General features: G+C 38.0%; 1 protein-coding gene across 8 annotated transcripts in view; it reads right to left on the bottom strand.

Moving 5' to 3' along the window:
* FBXW11 (F-box and WD repeat domain containing 11) overlaps positions 1-17,159 on the bottom strand; it is a 101,140-nt gene that overhangs the window by 47,317 nt on the left and 36,664 nt on the right. For all 8 annotated transcript variants that reach the window (XM_088135048.1, XM_088135013.1, XM_088135060.1 and 5 more), the window contains one exon: positions 306-368. In XM_088135048.1, coding sequence (XP_087991174.1) covers positions 306-368 — 63 coding nt within the window. The remainder of the gene's footprint in view (positions 1-305; positions 369-17,159) is intronic.

Raw genomic sequence — 17,159 nt, forward strand, 5'->3', positions numbered from 1 at the left:
GAACCATTGTGTATTTAACTCGAATCTCTGTGAATTTAACTCAAATTTTGCTACAATAGGCTCCATTCTTAACTATGGGTTGTCTGTAACCCAGGCATTCTTAACCTGAGGACTATCTGTAATTCTATCTTGTTTTAGCATTTTTAGAAAAAAAACACCTTACAGCTTTTTTCTTTATTTAGTATACTCAGCAGTATACTAAATAAAATCAGTATTAAAGAAACACTTAAACAGCAACTGTGTAATTTACTAAAGATAATCTTAAATATTGATAAAGAAAATATATGTATTTGAATCACGCCCACCTGCCACAATGTGTTTTTCTTTGGAGACTCATCTTCATTCTGATCCTCCATTACTGATGTGTTCTAGGAAAAAAGAAGAAATACAAGTACGTTTTCTTCTGTGAACATTTCAATATTTCATATCAGTTTCGAAACACACCCCCACACTATGCAATCCTACTTAACAGATACATGTAACAGCTGAATTGCCAGCCACTGCTTAACTTCATCACAAATACATGTATTTATCAAGAGGAAAAAACGAAAGGAATTCTTTTTAATAGCTGAAATCCAACATTTCAGTTGAATCCATCTTAGACTGAATTTCTTATTCACATGAGAAAATTAGAGCCTAAAACAAAGTCCTTAACGTATAATAAAAACTACTAAACCATACTCTTTGCCTATAGCACTATCCCAATTATTCAATCTTCTTACCAGGCTAAAAACTTGTATTTCAAGTCAAACTGTTTAAAATATATCTGAAGCAATAATTAGTACATGAAGCTATACACCAAAGCAAGGAAGAAATATCTTATTTGGGGGAACAAGAGAACAGTGAGACACTGAAAAAGCAATAGCAGAAAGTCACCCAGATATACAGTCATGTGAAAAACTATACCCATGTATAACTTTGCAATCATTTATTCAATAAAAGATTAACAGATATACCATTTCCTCCTATGGAAAAAGTAAGTACACCTTTGGTTCTAATACCTGGTATTGCTCCCTTTGACAGAAACAACTTCAAGTAGGCATCTCTTATACTGTAACTGTCTATCAGTCTCTGACACTGACTGGGAGGAATTTTTTTCCCACTCTACCATGCAGAATTTTTTTCAGTTGCACAATCCAGAACCCTCCATTTCTTTTCTTTTTTTCAGTCATTCCTTGGTGAATTTACTGGAATGCTTAGTGTCATATTCATGTTGCAAGCTCCACTTTTGACTAAGCTTCAGTATTCTGACAGATGGTCTCACATTATTCTCAAACACCCTCTGGTACAATGAAGAATTCATAGTGGATTCTATGATGGACAGCTGCCCAGGCTCTGATGCAGCAAAACAGCCCCAAATGGTAACATTTCCACCACCACACTTTTTAGTTGGTATCAGGTTCTTCTGGTGAAATGCTGTCTTTGGTTTTCACCAAACATGTGTTCTGGTATTGTGGCCAAATAACTCTTATCTCTGCCTTGTCTGTTCAGAGCACAGTGTTCCAAAAGCCCCGGTCTTCGCCTTGGGATTCATGAGCAAACTTTGGTCTCGCCCTGATGTTCTTTCTGGACAGCAAAGGTTTCTTTCCTGGCACACCTCCCATGTAGAGTCAGGACCAGAAATATTGGAACAAAGATAACTGTTTTGGCATTTGGCCTCTGTACACCACCACATTGAAGTTGAAAGGAAACACACCCAGATGGGAGCAAAGTCAGGACTTTCGGCTGTAATTCAAGGGATTTGACAACAGTGGGGCACTAACCATTCAGGAAGTACAGCCAGCAGCATACACCCCCCCCCCATCATTGGTGGCTCATAAGTAATGGAACAAACCAACATCATTACAAACGTAAAGATCGCCTTTAATACCTGGATGAAAATCCTTTGTAGTCAATGACTGCCTGAAGTCTGGAACCCATGGACATGACCAAATGCTGAGTTTCCTCCCTCGAGATGGTTTGCCAGGCCTTTACTGCAGCTGCCTTCAGCTGCTGCTTGTTTGTGGGTCTTTCTGCCTTCAGTCTTGTCTTCAGTAAGTGAAAAGCATGCTCTACTGGGTTGAGATCAGGTGACTGACTTGGCCAATGAAGAACATCCCACTTCTTTGCCTTGAGAAACTCTTGGGTAGCTTTTGCTGTATGTTTTGGGTCATTATCCATCTGCAATATGAAGCAGTGTCCTATCAGTTTGGCAGCATTTAGCTGAATCTGAGCCAAAAGTATAGCTCTATACACTTCCGAATTCATCCTGCTGCTTTTATCAGCAGTCAGGTCATCAATAAACATCAGTGACCTGGTTCCATTGGCAGCCATACATACCAATGCCATAACACTGCCTCCACCATGTTTGACAGATGGTGTGGTATGCTTTGGATCATGAGCTGTTCCTTTCTTTCTCCATACTTTTCTCTTCCCATCATTCTGGTGCAGGTTAATCTTGGTTTCATCAGTCCAAAGAATCTTATTCCAGAACTGGGCAGGCTTTTTTAGGTTTTTGCTGGCAAAGTCTAATCTGGCCTTTCTGTTCTTGAGCATTACCAGTCGTTTGCACATTGTTATGAAGCCTCTGTATTTACATTCATAAAGCCATCTCTTGACTGTAGATGTTGACAATGACATCCCTTCTTCCTCAAGAGGATTCTTCACCTAGCTGGATATTGTGAAAGGGTTCCTCTTCACCATGAGCAGAATTCTGCGGTCATCCACTTTAGTTGTCTTCCATGGTCTTCCAGGCCTTTTGCTATTGCTGAGCTTGCCAGTTAATTCCTTCTTTTTCAGGATGTTCCAAACTGTTGTATTGGCCACTCCCAATGTTTTTGCTATCTCTCTGATGGGTTTGTTTTCTCAGCCTAATGATGGCCTCCTTCACTCTTATGGACACCTCTTTGGACCTCATGTTGAGAGTTCCAGTGAACAGCTACCAAATGCAAATGTAACACTCAGAACTACCTCGAGGCCTTTTATCTGCTTGATTGGTCATGGGGTACTGTGATGGAATGGAATTATGAAGGCCAGGCTCAGGGAAATAAGCGTTTTCTTAGTTCACCGAAAGAGCGTGGGAACTACAAGAGAATGAGGCTGGCACCTCCCTGAGGAATTCACGGTGTTGTGGCTGGCTGGTTTGGGAGCTGGGGTTTCAGTCTGGGAAGATTCTTGCTAGAGCTTGTAGCTAATAAACATAGCTGAACTGATTTTGCATTGTCTCTTGGAGTTCCTTGGGCTAAACCTGACATTAATCTTCCCAGACTCTTACTACCTTCAAGACGAAGGGGTCTGAATCATGGCAACGGATCCCCAGGGAGCTAATTTGACACCACAGTTATTGGCAGCAGCCCTGCTACAGCATCAACAGCAAGTGGATGCACAGAATAATAACCTACAAGCAGCTATGGCACAATTAATACAGCAGCTCGGACCAGGAGCCTAGCCACCACCTCCCCCACCGCCAGTGTTGCTACATTCACCTGGTAGCATGCCAGAGAAGTATGGAGGTGAGGTGGAGCAGATGAGAACCTTCCTGGCACAATGTGAGTTGTTCGTGGACGGCCGACCGGGAGAGTTTCCTATGGATCAAACAAGAATGGCTTCTGTGATGAGTTTATTGAAGGGCACTGCAGCCAAATGGGCTACCCCCCTCAGAGAGACAGGGGATCCAATGCTCAACAACTACCAGAATTTCGTCACGGCATTCAGGGGGCATTTTGGAGATCCAGTGAGAAGATTAACTGCCTGTCGGGACATTCGTAAGCTCAGGCAAGGCGACAGACCGGTAAGGTTGTTCATTGCAGAGTTCAAGTTGCTGGCGGGGGATGTTGAGTGGAACGAAGTGGCTCTTATGGACCAGTTTAGAGAGGGCTTGGACCCTGAGCTCCGATCAGAGATGGTAAAACAAGGCATTCCAAATACTCTGGATGACCTGTATCAGCTTTGTGTAGTAGTTGAGGCCAGGCTCATGGAATTGAAGCAGTATGCTCCATCTACTCCTCTTGTTACTCCTCAGTCTTCCTTGGCCCCCCTTCCCTCCCCTCGTGCTGTAACAAGGGAGTTTGCGGAGGGAGAACCGATGCAATTGGGAGCTGCTTGGAGAACAGTTTCGGGAGAGGAGAAGCAGAGAGGACCCATTAGATGTTGCGACAGTATTTAAGGTGCTATGCTACCTACAGCCAGGACAACTGGGCTGATTTAATTCCCTTGGCAGAGTTCTTCTACAACAATTCAGTGCACTCAATTGGAATGTCCCCATTTCAAGCACTCTACGGATGGACCCCCAGGTTTTGCCACAGACTGTGTCACAGGGAGGGGTCCCAGGGGCAGCACATTTTCTGAAAGAACAGCAAACAGCTCAGCAACTGTTGCGGGGTCAATTAGCAAGGGCGAAGGAGGTGTACAAGAGGACTGCTGATACCTGCAGGCAGACAGGTCCACAGATTTCTGTGGGGGACAAAGTGTGGTTGTGTGCCAGGTTTCTAGCTTCCAGCAGGCCGTCCAAAAAATTGGATGACCGGTTCGTCGGACCCTTTAAAGTTTTGCAGTAGGTGAATAAGTTAGCTTTTCTATTGCAGCTGCCACCGTCGATGAAGGTCCATCCGGTCTTTCACCGCTCCTTACTAGTTAGGGAGGCCCCACCAAGTCCCTTGAGAATGCACTCTTCCCCACCCCCTCCGGTTGTGGTCGAAGGAGAGGAGGAATACAAGGTGGAGGCAATATTGGATTCTCACAGGAGAGGAAAGGGAATTCAGTATTTGATTCATTGGAGGGGCTATCCTGAAGCGGAGCGTTCTTGGGAGAATGCAAGGAACGTTCACGCCCCGGAGTTGGTCACTGACTTCCATAGGCGTTTCCCTAGCAAACCAAAGCCTCGAGTGCTGCCTGGAGCACCAGCAGTTAATCAGCAAGAAGGGGGGGGGCAGCACGCTGGAGGAAGGTTTGGTGGGGGATTTAGGGGAGGAGCGGACTCAAGCTAGCAGTCCACAGCCTTCCACTTCAGGTTTGCAGGTGGTAGGAGGGAGGGGGGCTGATTCTGCTAATGTTGTAGTTGTTTTTCAGGACCAATCGGATGACTGTACGGAGGAGACAAGAGGTACCGAGAGACCATTATCACTTGACATGTCGTCCCTCCCGCCTTTGCCAAGTTCTGATGAGAACTCCGAGGGGGAGGATGGAGATGGAGGGAGGGGTGATGTGATGGAATGGAATTATGAAGGCCAGGCTCAGGGAAATAAGCGTTTTCTTAGTTCACCGAAAGAGCATGAGAACTACAAGAGGATGAGGCTGGCACCTCCCTGAGGAATTCACAGTGTTGTGGCTGGCTGGTTTGGGAGCTGGGGTTTCAGTCTGGGAAGATTCTTGCTAGAGCTTGTAGCTAATAAACATAGCTGAACTGATTTTGCATTGTCTCTTGGAGTTCCTTGGGCTAAACCTGACAGGTACTCAGGAAACAGGCCACACCTGGCCATGCAGCTGCTTGTCAGCCATTTGTTCCATTACTTATGAGCCACCAATGATGGGCGTGTGTGTATGCCACTGGCTGTACTTCCTGAATGGTTAGTGCCCCACTTTTGTCAAACCCCTTGAATTATAGCTGAAAGTCCTGACTTCACTCCCATGTGTTTCCTTTCAACTTCAATGTGGTGGTGTACAGAGGCCAAATGCCAAAACAGTTATCCTTGTTCCAATATTTCTGGTCCTGACTGTAGATGTAATTTGTGCAGTTTCTTTCTATTGGTAGACTCCTGCACCTTGACATCAACGGTAGTGAGAGCTACCTGTAGGTCCCATGATGAAATTCTGGGGTCCTTATTAGAGACCTCTTTCAGCATCTTGTGTTCTGCTCTTGGGCTAAACTTGCTGAGGCAGCCTGGCCTGGGCAAGTCAGTAGTTGTTTGAAATCTCCTCCACTTGTAGAAGATCTTCCGGACAGTGGAATGATTGATGCCCAATTCTTTGGCCATCTTTTAAAATCCTTTCCCAGGCTCGTAGGCATCTATAATCTTTCTGCAGGTCTCAGAGAGGATTTTCAGTCTAGGCATGGTGATACCACACAATTCAACAACAAAGAGCAAATCAAACTACATGTCTGAGGTTTCAGTAAGACAGGTTCCTCCCAGATCCCCTCTAACAATGTTCTAATCATTTAGACCTGATCTGGAGCATTTGATTCTAATTTTAGGTATTTGAGGTAGTGATAAATGTAGGGGTGTACTTACTCTTTCTACATGCAAAAATTGCATTTAGGTTTATTTAAGTTACACAATGGACTACAAAATGTAAATGGTGCATGATATTTATATTATACCCCCCCTTATTTATCAATATTGCTGAAATGAAGATCAAATATCTGTATGTTGAAATATGTTGAAATATGTTGAAAAAGTCAAAAATTTCAATGGGGTGTACTAATCTTTTCACATGACTGTATCTCATATGTTTAAACAGGTTTTTATAGCACAATCGCTTAATTATGCTTCACTTACTACCCTTCCCTAGCATGTGACCCCAATCTGAATGGGAACAAAGATCAGGTTCAATGTTCCACAGCTGCTTCCTCCTCCTCCAGCCCCTGAAGAGGAGCAGTAGGTTATACACAGTTGCTTGAACTTATGTTGAACATCTCAAGCAGTCTGGCCCCAAAGGATATGAAAGCCAGTGTGGAATCAAGTGCCAAATGAAGAAGATACGTTTTAAGGATATTATGACTGAGTCTCAACTGTATTCCTTCCTATTTCCAACAGCATAACAACAGTCCCAGAAGTACACAAAACTGCAGGAAATATGAATGGCTTATTAAGATTGGTTTGCTAGCTACCTCCCCCCCAAAAGACATACCAGTCTGTTCCCCAAAACCTATGGGCATGTTTTTAAAAAATTGCACCCCAAATAGTCCAAATTGCAAATTCTAACTATGCCAACAAAAATATTTACCTGTACCTATTTAACAAGTAATATTTTGATAATAGCATTAAGAAGAACTATGAGAGGTATGAAAGCTCTATTCTCCAAGTCACCAGAAATCACATCAACGCTGACAACTTAAAGATTCCACCAAACATCATCCATACTTCCAAACTGATTTTCATTTGCACTCACTTCCTGTGCTTGACAAGTGGTTAACATTTAGTGGGAAACTATTTAAATACCTTGAGCAGCACAGAGCTAATTGAGGAAAAGCACAACTCCAAGTGACACCTTTAAGCCTAGCCCTTGGGTTAGGCTCACACAGCGCCATCTCTTCTGCACTGCTGCTCCCAGCTTGTGGCTCCTTGTGAGGAGCAACTGTATAGAGCACTTGTGGGTGATCTCAAGTCCTCTCCTTGGCCGGAGAGAAATTACAAAGAGCCAGTCTACTTGCCAGCTCTTCATTCCTCCACGGTCATTGGCTCTGCTTTTAGTGGAGCTGTCTTCAGTTTGTCATTTCTTCCCCAGAAGTCCGTTCACAATCTATCTTAAATGACTGTTTTGCTCTGGATACTTGACTCCAGCTACAGTTGAGCAGCCTCTTTCTAATGAACCTGACTGCCAATAAATTATTATATAAGTTCTTTATTAGCATCGCCAACAAACACAAAAGATAAAATATAATAAATAAATTATAGCAGTTTGCAAAGAGGAAGAGAGAGAACAACATAAAAAACATTAACAAATGGACGTCCAGCTAAATAATATTCATAGTGTGTTATTATAGTCAAATATTACGACTGCCAGGTAAGACCATCAAGAAGAAATTACATGGGTATTATTGCAGGCATGTTCTACAAGTGATTGCAAAAATATGGCTACATTAAATGTTAGCATAAGGAAACTTGGTGAATGCCCTTCAGGACTACTGAGGTAAGACGTCAAAGCACAGCAGCATAAAGATGCTATGGTATTTAGGTACTGTAAGCTTAAGACTATTCTTAAGTACTTACTGTATCTAACAGTCATAAGATTATTAAACTGGCTCCCTAATCCAATTTCAATGCTTGTTCTATTAAAGTCTGAGTTTCCACATCCAATCCCAACAGTAATTCACCAATCAACCTACTGACCTGCAACAAAAACAAAACAAAAAACACCAGCAGCTAAAATGCTCCTTTGAATACTTTAAAGTGTAAGATATATGGGTATTATGCTTCCCTGTGGCTTCCAGTATTTGAAACATAGCACTTGCTCAAAGTGCACATACCACTTTTTACTTAATTTCAAGCCATTACATGTACAGACTAATGCCTAAATAAGGTTTCATGACAAATACATAGGCAAAATGAAACCACTAAGAAACAATATATTAGACACTTGAGAAACCACATTTGATCTTGAAAGAACGGGTGGATCAAAGAGAAAAAAAGGAGAGGAAAATGGAACAGAAGTCCTAAAAGAAGTCACTGGAATATTTAGTGAAGGCCTGTTAGTTCACAATTTTTAAAAGCAACATCCAAATTAAGTGACTGCTTTCACTCTGTGTGTGTATATATGTCTTGCTGATTTAGAAATCACCATTCCAGAGGCCTTTATCCTGTGCTGAGATAAACTGGGAATGGCTATATCTACTGTTGTGACACACAAGCATCCAAACCAAGTCACCTGCAAAAGGAAAAAGGGACACTGACAAACTTTAATGGCACAGAAATTTGGAGTAGATATTTGCTCCTGATAAATTGTGGTATGGGAATAACCAAGACTCCCCCCATTTCCTATATGCAATTCATGAGGGGCTGGGGGCCATTTGCCCTGCTCCCTCCACAATGACTACCATGTGGCTGTCGGGGGGGGGGGAAGAATTCAACTGCTCAGTGCCTTGTTCTAGAGGGTAATAATACACAGGATGCTATTTTATTTTTGAATTAAGGTTGAATTGGTGCTGACAGAAAGCATTCAGAGCCCTTAAAAAGGTATATCAACTAAACGGGCTTCAAGAAAAGCTCTGGACTAACCATGTCATCTATGCACCTTAGCCAGTATCTAAGATTCCCGTCAGTCAAAGCACATGTAATGCAAGTTCTGATATTAACATGTTGTTTATATCAGACACACTATTAAAATATAAAAACCATTATTTTGTCATATATAGGAAGACATATATTTGAGATCGTGCAGAGAACAATATTTAGTATAGATGCCATTTCAGTCATGAGTCAATTTATTATAGCAGTGAAGAGTCACAGCACACTGAAATAACCTCATCAGGTACACAGAAGCTCCCCTTGTGAGAGCACTGTGCAAGAGTAAATTACGAAGTAATCTGTTTAAAAACAACTTAACTGAAAGAGCAACAAAAAGGATTCCCATGGTCAGGATTTGAGTACTGTGCTGAAGTGCAGTTTTCAAATGCATATTCTTTAGACAGTAGATGGCAACCCAGCATTTGGACATCTGCTATATTCCTAAGTGGTCTTTTTGGAACCATGAAGCAAAACAAAACAAAACTACCCTACTCAATTTGGCTGCTCTTACATGAAATTAATTCATTTTTTCATTAATGTATTAATTTCAGACAATAATGCTGAATACCGACAAGATTTGGGCATTCCTAGAAAAAAATATTTATGCAACACACTGACATACTGAACAATGAGATCTGCCCTGCTGCAACTCTCTCATACTCACCACTTCCAAATTCTATTCTTTAAGCAGATCAAATAAGTGTGTGATATTATAGTAAGATCAAGCAATTTGCCACAGCTTTCTGAAATATAAGCAGCTGACTTGATGGAATCCACTACCTTTTTTCCCAAAAGTGGGGGTGGGGGGGATCCAAAAGCAAGAATAGAAATGGCTCTTAGCTAGGATATCTTCGGAAGGTGTTATTTTTTGCCAAAGGAGATGCTAAAAAGGACTGCCTGAATGGGTGCCCAAATGTCTGCATTTCCCATATTCACTGTTTTGATATTCTGAATTTGTAAACAACTGCACTCAAACAGTAACTATGCAGTCAAATTTGCAGAAAGATGTTGGATTTAACTTTGTACCAAATATTCTGTTCTCTTAGAAACTCATTTAAACATACAATTTGGCCAGAGATGCCTGTTTTATTTTATTTTTTAATTTTTGATTACAAAAAGAAAAAAAAACATAAAAGTGGTTTAATGAAAAAGTTAAAAAATACAACAAAGAGAAAAAAGTGTTAATATATCGTTATTACAATAAATGATTTCAATTTGATATATACTTATCTAATACAAATACTATTCAAGTACATATATATTTCTAATAGATTTATATGACTATCATGTTTCTTTTTTTAACCTACTGTATTTTGTATAAATGAGTCCCGTATTTCATTATACTTGTCCATACAAAGTCTACATCTATAGGCAGTCCGCTCATAAGTGGCAAGTGCAATCAGGTCTTCAATCCATTGAACAAATCAACATTCAACATTTATCTTTCCAATGCTTCAATATCAGTCTTTTGGCCATAGTAAGGGCATGGAGAATCCATTTATGTTGTCCAGATGTCAAACTAGGTATATAGTTCAAAAGAATATTATCCTCTGAAAATTTTAGCTTTTGTCGCACAATCATATTTATATAGTCCACTACTTTCTCCCAAAACGTGGTAAGTATAAGGACATTGTAGAAACATATGCTTTAAAGAGGCATTGACCTTATCACATCCCCAATAAAATGCTGTTTTTTGACAATACTTTTCTATACAGACATAGTGGAGTCCAAGAAATTCTAAATATTATTTTTTGTTGTATAAATAGTAGTTTAAGGTTGATTGACACTCTTGCTATAGAAGTTAAGACTTTCTCCCATTGTCTAGGCAATATAGAAACCTCTTAATTCTTTTTTCCACTCATCCCTTAACTGGGTATCAAACTGATTTATTGATAGGTTTTTTAGTTTTAAAAGATTTAACAAGTTGTTCTAATATCTCAGGTGTCTCAGAAGCTGAAAATGCTGCTGATCCAAACAATGTTGTTAACAAATGTTGTAGTTGTAAATATTGCCATTGGGTTACATCTGATACATGATGTTTATCTCTTAAGACAGAGTACATTAAACATTCATCTTCATCATCTATCAGTTGGTCCAAAGTCAATATCCCCACTTCCATCCAATTTTTCCATATCACCATCTTTTCCCCAATTTTTAAAATTGGGTTTCCCCATAAAGTCAATTCGGCATGGGAAAAAGGGTTGAATCTTTTTTTATTAGACATTCCATTCCATAGTTTCTAACTAATGAAATTGTTTCCAGAGATATTACAGTTTTAGTACATTTAGATCCTAATACTGTCCATCCAACCAAAGGTGTTATATATATGTATATTCCAGAGTTGCCCAAATCAGAAAATTAACACCACTTGTTGGCTTCCAGTATTTAATACCTGACAATAGGTAAGCATGATGATAAAACTCCAGATTCAGAAGATCGAATCCTCCGTCATTAAGTGATAGTTACATTTTCTGTAAAGATATTCTTGGAATTGAAGAACCCCATAGAAATTTTGTAAACAAAGAATTTATTTTCTGAAAATATTTTCCAGATATTAAAAACTGGAATTCCTCTCAGAGTATAAATTAATCTGTGAATAATGTTCATTTTGAGAGTGTTCACTCTTCCCCAAAGGATGAGGTTTAATGATTCCCATCTATTGATATATGAAGAAACCTCTATATATTTTATTTATATTACATGTTGCTAACTGAGTTATATCCTTTGGTATGCAATATTTAATAGATTCAGTACAAATACGGAATTGTTATTCCTTAAATGAATGAGTAACCAAATTTTCACCTATTGGCATCAATTCCGATTTGGACCAGTTAATCGAGTATCCTGCTATTTTACTAAAGGCATCTGTCCTTTGCATCAACACTGGAATAGTAGTGTGAGGTTTAGAAATAAACAAAAAAAATGTTGTCTGCAAATAAAACCAATTTGTGTTCAGCTGAGTTGTGTACTACTCTGTAGATCTTCCTGTGTTGTCTACTAGCCCAAGCCAAGGGTTCCACACAATGTTAAAAAACAAGGGTGAAAGTGGACATTCTTGCTTAGTTCCTCTAAACAGTGGAAATGTAGAAGAAAACATACCATTAACCTTTACTTTAGATGTAGATGACTCATATAATACCTTAATCCATTTTATAAATTCCAAAGGAAATCAAATCTATTTAATACAGCAAACATATACTGTTCATGTATTTTGTCAAAGGCTTTTTCAGCATCTAATGATAAAATTACAAATTGATCTTTGTTTTTATTCATGTCTATTAAATCTACAATTAACCTAATGTTGCTGCTGCTTGGTTTTCTAAACCCTGCTTGATCATTCTTAACAATGAACGATATTACTTGCTGTAATCTATTTCCTAACACTGCTGTTAAAATCTTTGCATCAACATTAATCAATGAGATTGGATGATAATTAGCACACTGAGTATGCTCTTTACCTGCTTTTGATATAACTGTAATATAAGCCTGATTAAATGCCAGTGATAGAATTCCCTTATCAAATCTCTCTTCATACAGTTGACAAAATTTTGGCATCGAAAGATCTATAAATGTTTTGTACCACTTGATATAGAATCCATCTAATCCTGATGCTTTACCACTTGCCATTTTAAAAATTATTTGTTTAATCTCTAGCTCAGATAGTGGAGCAAATAAGAGTTGTTTTTGTGTATCATCTAAATGTGGTAGGTTAATTTTATTTTTAAAAAGCCTCTGTATCCTCATTCAATACATCTTCTGGTTTACTATATAATTGTGAATAAAATTTAAAAAATTGACAATTAATATCCATTGAACTCTTTTACCTCTAATGATTGGAATCACTGCTCTATCTTTTTTTTTTTGCTTTAAACGATTAGCCAAGATCTTACCGGGTCTTTCACCATTCTCCCAGTATCTCTGTCATAAATATGTTAACATAAATTCTATCTGCTGTGATATTATAGTAGTTAATTCATATTTCTTTTTCTGTATTTCTCTGTACAAAACTGTAGATGGGCATCTAACCATCTGTGCCCATAAATGTTTCAATTCATCTTTCAAATTATTTTCCCTGTTATTTTTAATCTTATTTTTGTGTGATGCATAAGCAATAATTCTACCCTGAATGTATGCTCTATTTGCTTCCCATTCAAGAATTCGGGCACTTGATGTTTCTGAATTCAAATCAAAATATTGTAAAGTTTGTTTGTTGTTCAAATTCTTTATCATTCTTTATCATAGGGAAATTTAAATTCTTTATCATAGGGAAATATTAAGATACCAATTTCTTGATACCTTGACCAGTTTCTAAAACACACATTTCAAGGTGGTTGCACTATGATCAGATACATAACAAACATCAATGTTACATTCTTGAATTTGATGACATAAAGTTGACGGTATTAAGAAATAATTAAGCCTAAAAAAAATCTGATGCATGTTTGAATAAAATGTATATTCTCTCTTAGTTGGATACATCTGATGTCAGGGGTCTACTAAATTCAAGTTTTCCATATGTCATGTTTCCCTCACTAATGATTTTTTTTCCATGCCAGTGTATTTCTATCAAGCTCAGGATACAATATTTCATTAAAATCTCCTCCTATTATCAGTTTATCATGAATACACTCATTCAAGTGTTGAAAGCATTCATAAACATAGTAAGAGAATCTAAATTTGGTCCATAAAAATTAACCATACCTACTTCCTGTTTGGGATGCTATGGTGAGAGCACATCTCTTGTCTGTCTCCTGATTAAAAGGTTCAAACTTCTGTATTACCAGACTGTATGGATAAAGACTTTTATCATTCAGCAAATAAAACTTTTCATTACATATTATTTTGTTTTTAACAAGCTATTGGAATGGCAACTAGACCTAAGAGTTCAACAGCTGGCTCAATTTCAACTATGCCACTATCTTGCTGAGCTAGGCAAGATGGTGGAGGAGGATTCTTCTGCTACTTTACTAAAAGAGATCCTGGCTCAGGTACAACCCTGAAGCCAATCCAACAAGATCTGGCAGAGCTTAAATGTGATTTAAAATCAATGCAAGAAAAAATGGCTCGCTATGAGGATTGTTTAAATGCTCACGAGACTATAACTCAATCCAGTCATAATTTTTTTGGATAAACTAATTACTTATCTGGAATCACAATTGTGTAGGAAAACCTACATGTGATTGGCACTGAAAACCCTCCAAGTCAATCAAACCTGGCTGAATTTATGGAAGATTTTTTCCAGAAGGTTCATTTCTTTGGGAACAGACTTTCCAGCTGAGCTTTAACATATGATTAAAATTCTTTTAATGAGAAGGAAGACTGATACTAGTTCCAATATTAATATTGTGCAATTCCTCCATGTTACCACAAGAGATGAGATTTTACGTATATTTTGTCAGGAATCAGTAAAATCGCCTCTGAAATGGGGCTCTAGTCAAAGCAAGGTACAATTTATCCTGATTTTACTAGAGAGATTTCAGAAAAAAGAAAAATGTTTACAAAAGCTCAGAGTCTTGCCAGATCAATACAACTTCAATCTTTCATGCATTTTCCAGCTACATTCTGCATTAATCATCAAGATCAGATTCATAAATTTGATAATCCCTTGAATGCAGAAGCCTTTATCCTATCTTTAAAATCCGCAGATGAACAAGCTTGACTGTGTTTCATTCTACAGAATCTGCCACAGGAGAAGTCGGAGTCTGCCTACAGTAAAAGCCTTAGTTTAAAAGTCTACATGCCAGTATTTTTTTTTTTCTGGACTCCTATTTGTGTTTGGTTGCTTATTTCAAGATAGCTGGTTTGGGCATACCGCCAACTCTAGCACTTATTTTTACACACAGTACCTCCCCCTTCAGTTAGTAATGTTTGAAACTGTTTTGTAATTTTCAGTGTAAGAAGAGAGATGAAATCACTGTGCCATCCCCTTTGGGAAGTCATCAACTTCTATGATTTTTCTTTTCTTTTCCTTCCTTCTTTACATTTTTTTTTAAAGATTCCTTTTAATCTTTCTATAATGTCACTTGCTTGTTTTTTTTATTTTTATGCACATAATCACATCTTTTTTTCCCTTTAAGTATAGATTCTATATAAATGTAAAAGAATATTTGAATGTCAAATCAAGTCTTTATGGAGGTTCTCTGTCTATGAGCAATACTAGAAAATGTTAAATATTTAAATATAGAAAAATTTATTATTAGATATTTGTTAAATGGTACAAGTCATAAAATAAATTGGTATTGGGGGAATATTGATAAGTGGGCCAAAATAAAATTCATGGATGAAGTTAGTTTAAATGCAAAAGAGTTACGAGAATCCAAGAAACAAAATGTAAGCTTAGCATATTTAAAATTATTAACGGCAGATATTGCTTATCTACAAGAGGCTCATCTAATAGAACAGGATAAATCTCTATTAATAAAAGAATGGGTGGGACAGGTTTACCTCACAGATACTTCAATTAAAGCTAAAGGTGTGGCCATTCTGGTTCGAAAAGGGTTCCCAATTCATGCACAATGACTGTTTAACTTTATATATATTCTGATATAAATAAGACAATTCATATAAGTATTTTTTCTAATCAGTTCCATAAGAATGTGAGTTTTCATGTGATTCTAAAATATTATGTAAGGTAAAAAAACTTTTTTTCCCTTACATAAGGAAAAGTTAGCTAAACTGAAGGCAAGGGTAGCCCCTACAACTCCAATTTTTTGTCTAACAGCTCTGTTTTTAAACATCCACAATAATGCCATCCTTATATCTTCTCAGCATCTCCTAATCTCTTGTATTTGTGACACAGCCCTATTATAAGAAAATAGGCTGTCTGTCCAAAAACAGAGCAGCCCCACTTCACACTTCCAGGTTGAGATCCTGCTCCCAGAAAAACAAGAGTTGCTATTGCTCAGATGGTAAAGCTTACTTGTCCATCCAATATGATGTTTGCCAACTGATTGAGTATTGCATAGATAATTAGCACTATGAAGCAGCCTGAAGCTGTATTTTACTGATATTTTCATGAATGTTCTATTTGCAATTAACAGAGGTTTGCCTCAAGTAGTTCAGTTTTTAACTACAACAAAAAGATGAAAATGCAATGCAAGTCCTTTTGCTAATATTTTATTGTTTACAAAACTGATCTGCTCATTCAAATAATAATAGTAGTAGTAGTAGTAGTAATAATAATAATAATAATTTATTGATTAGCCATTAGGCTGTATCAGAATACAAAATATAAAATACAGAACAATAAAAGACCACGTGTTACAAAATAGAGTAAAAGGCATAACTAAAAGAAAATGCACATCATATATCTGTGTCACCCCTACAATTTACCCCAATCAGATCTCAATTGTACTATTTTGTTCAGATAAAGGGCTATATTTTATGCAATTTTTGGGTTCTGACTGCACATGAAATATGTTGTTTTAATATAAGAATCCCAATAGGCTGTTTGTCTAACATGCAGTCCAAGATACTGTTCTCTTTCTTGTATAGTTAACATTCAAATAATATATGCGCGATGTCCTCAATCTCTGGGGCTCCGCAAATACAAGTACATTCATCATAAGGAACTTGGTTAAACCCTCCATCTCACTCAAGTAAATATCACCCTACAATACTTGGAAATTTCTGTGTTTAAATACTTGGCAATTTGGAAAGTGTGTTTATAGCGACTCATCCAATTCAATGTGCTGGACTTACTAAGGATAGCTATAACTCTCTGAGTTTCTATATCCGAAATTCTTTGTGCAGCAACGTTTTTGTTTTCCAGAGACAGTTGGAAAAGAAGCAAGGAGACCACAGCTCCTGATATAATTCGTCAGTTTGCAATCCAAGAGATCTCTAACTGAGATTTAGACTGTTCCATCAGATGCAATTTTGGGAGTCTGTCGGTTTCCATAGCATTGATTTTGCACCAATAATTGTATGTCCTGATTTCAGACAAAGAACAAATTGTATGAATTCCCAATTCAGTTCTAACTGTAGCAGCTGAGGTCCTTTTATCCACACCCAAACTACTTCTCGGATGCTGTGACTGTGTTTGTTCTAGTAACGGTATGTGTTTTAAGCCCGAAACACAGCTCCATATAAGAGCATATGGGTAACCTTGGCTTTGTATATCCCAATAATTGGAGCTAAGTCACCTGGATAACAGGGATTTACTAATTTTAACAATGAATTTGTACAGGTAGTCCTCAACTTATGACCACAATAGGGTCCGGAAAATTTGTCATTAAG

This window comes from Python bivittatus, unplaced genomic scaffold (genome assembly GCF_059951505.1).
Source record: "Python bivittatus isolate LINGU-HERP-01145 unplaced genomic scaffold, Pbiv_v1 ctg000020_np1212, whole genome shotgun sequence".
In the NCBI taxonomy this organism is placed as follows: Eukaryota; Metazoa; Chordata; class Lepidosauria; order Squamata; family Pythonidae; genus Python; species Python bivittatus.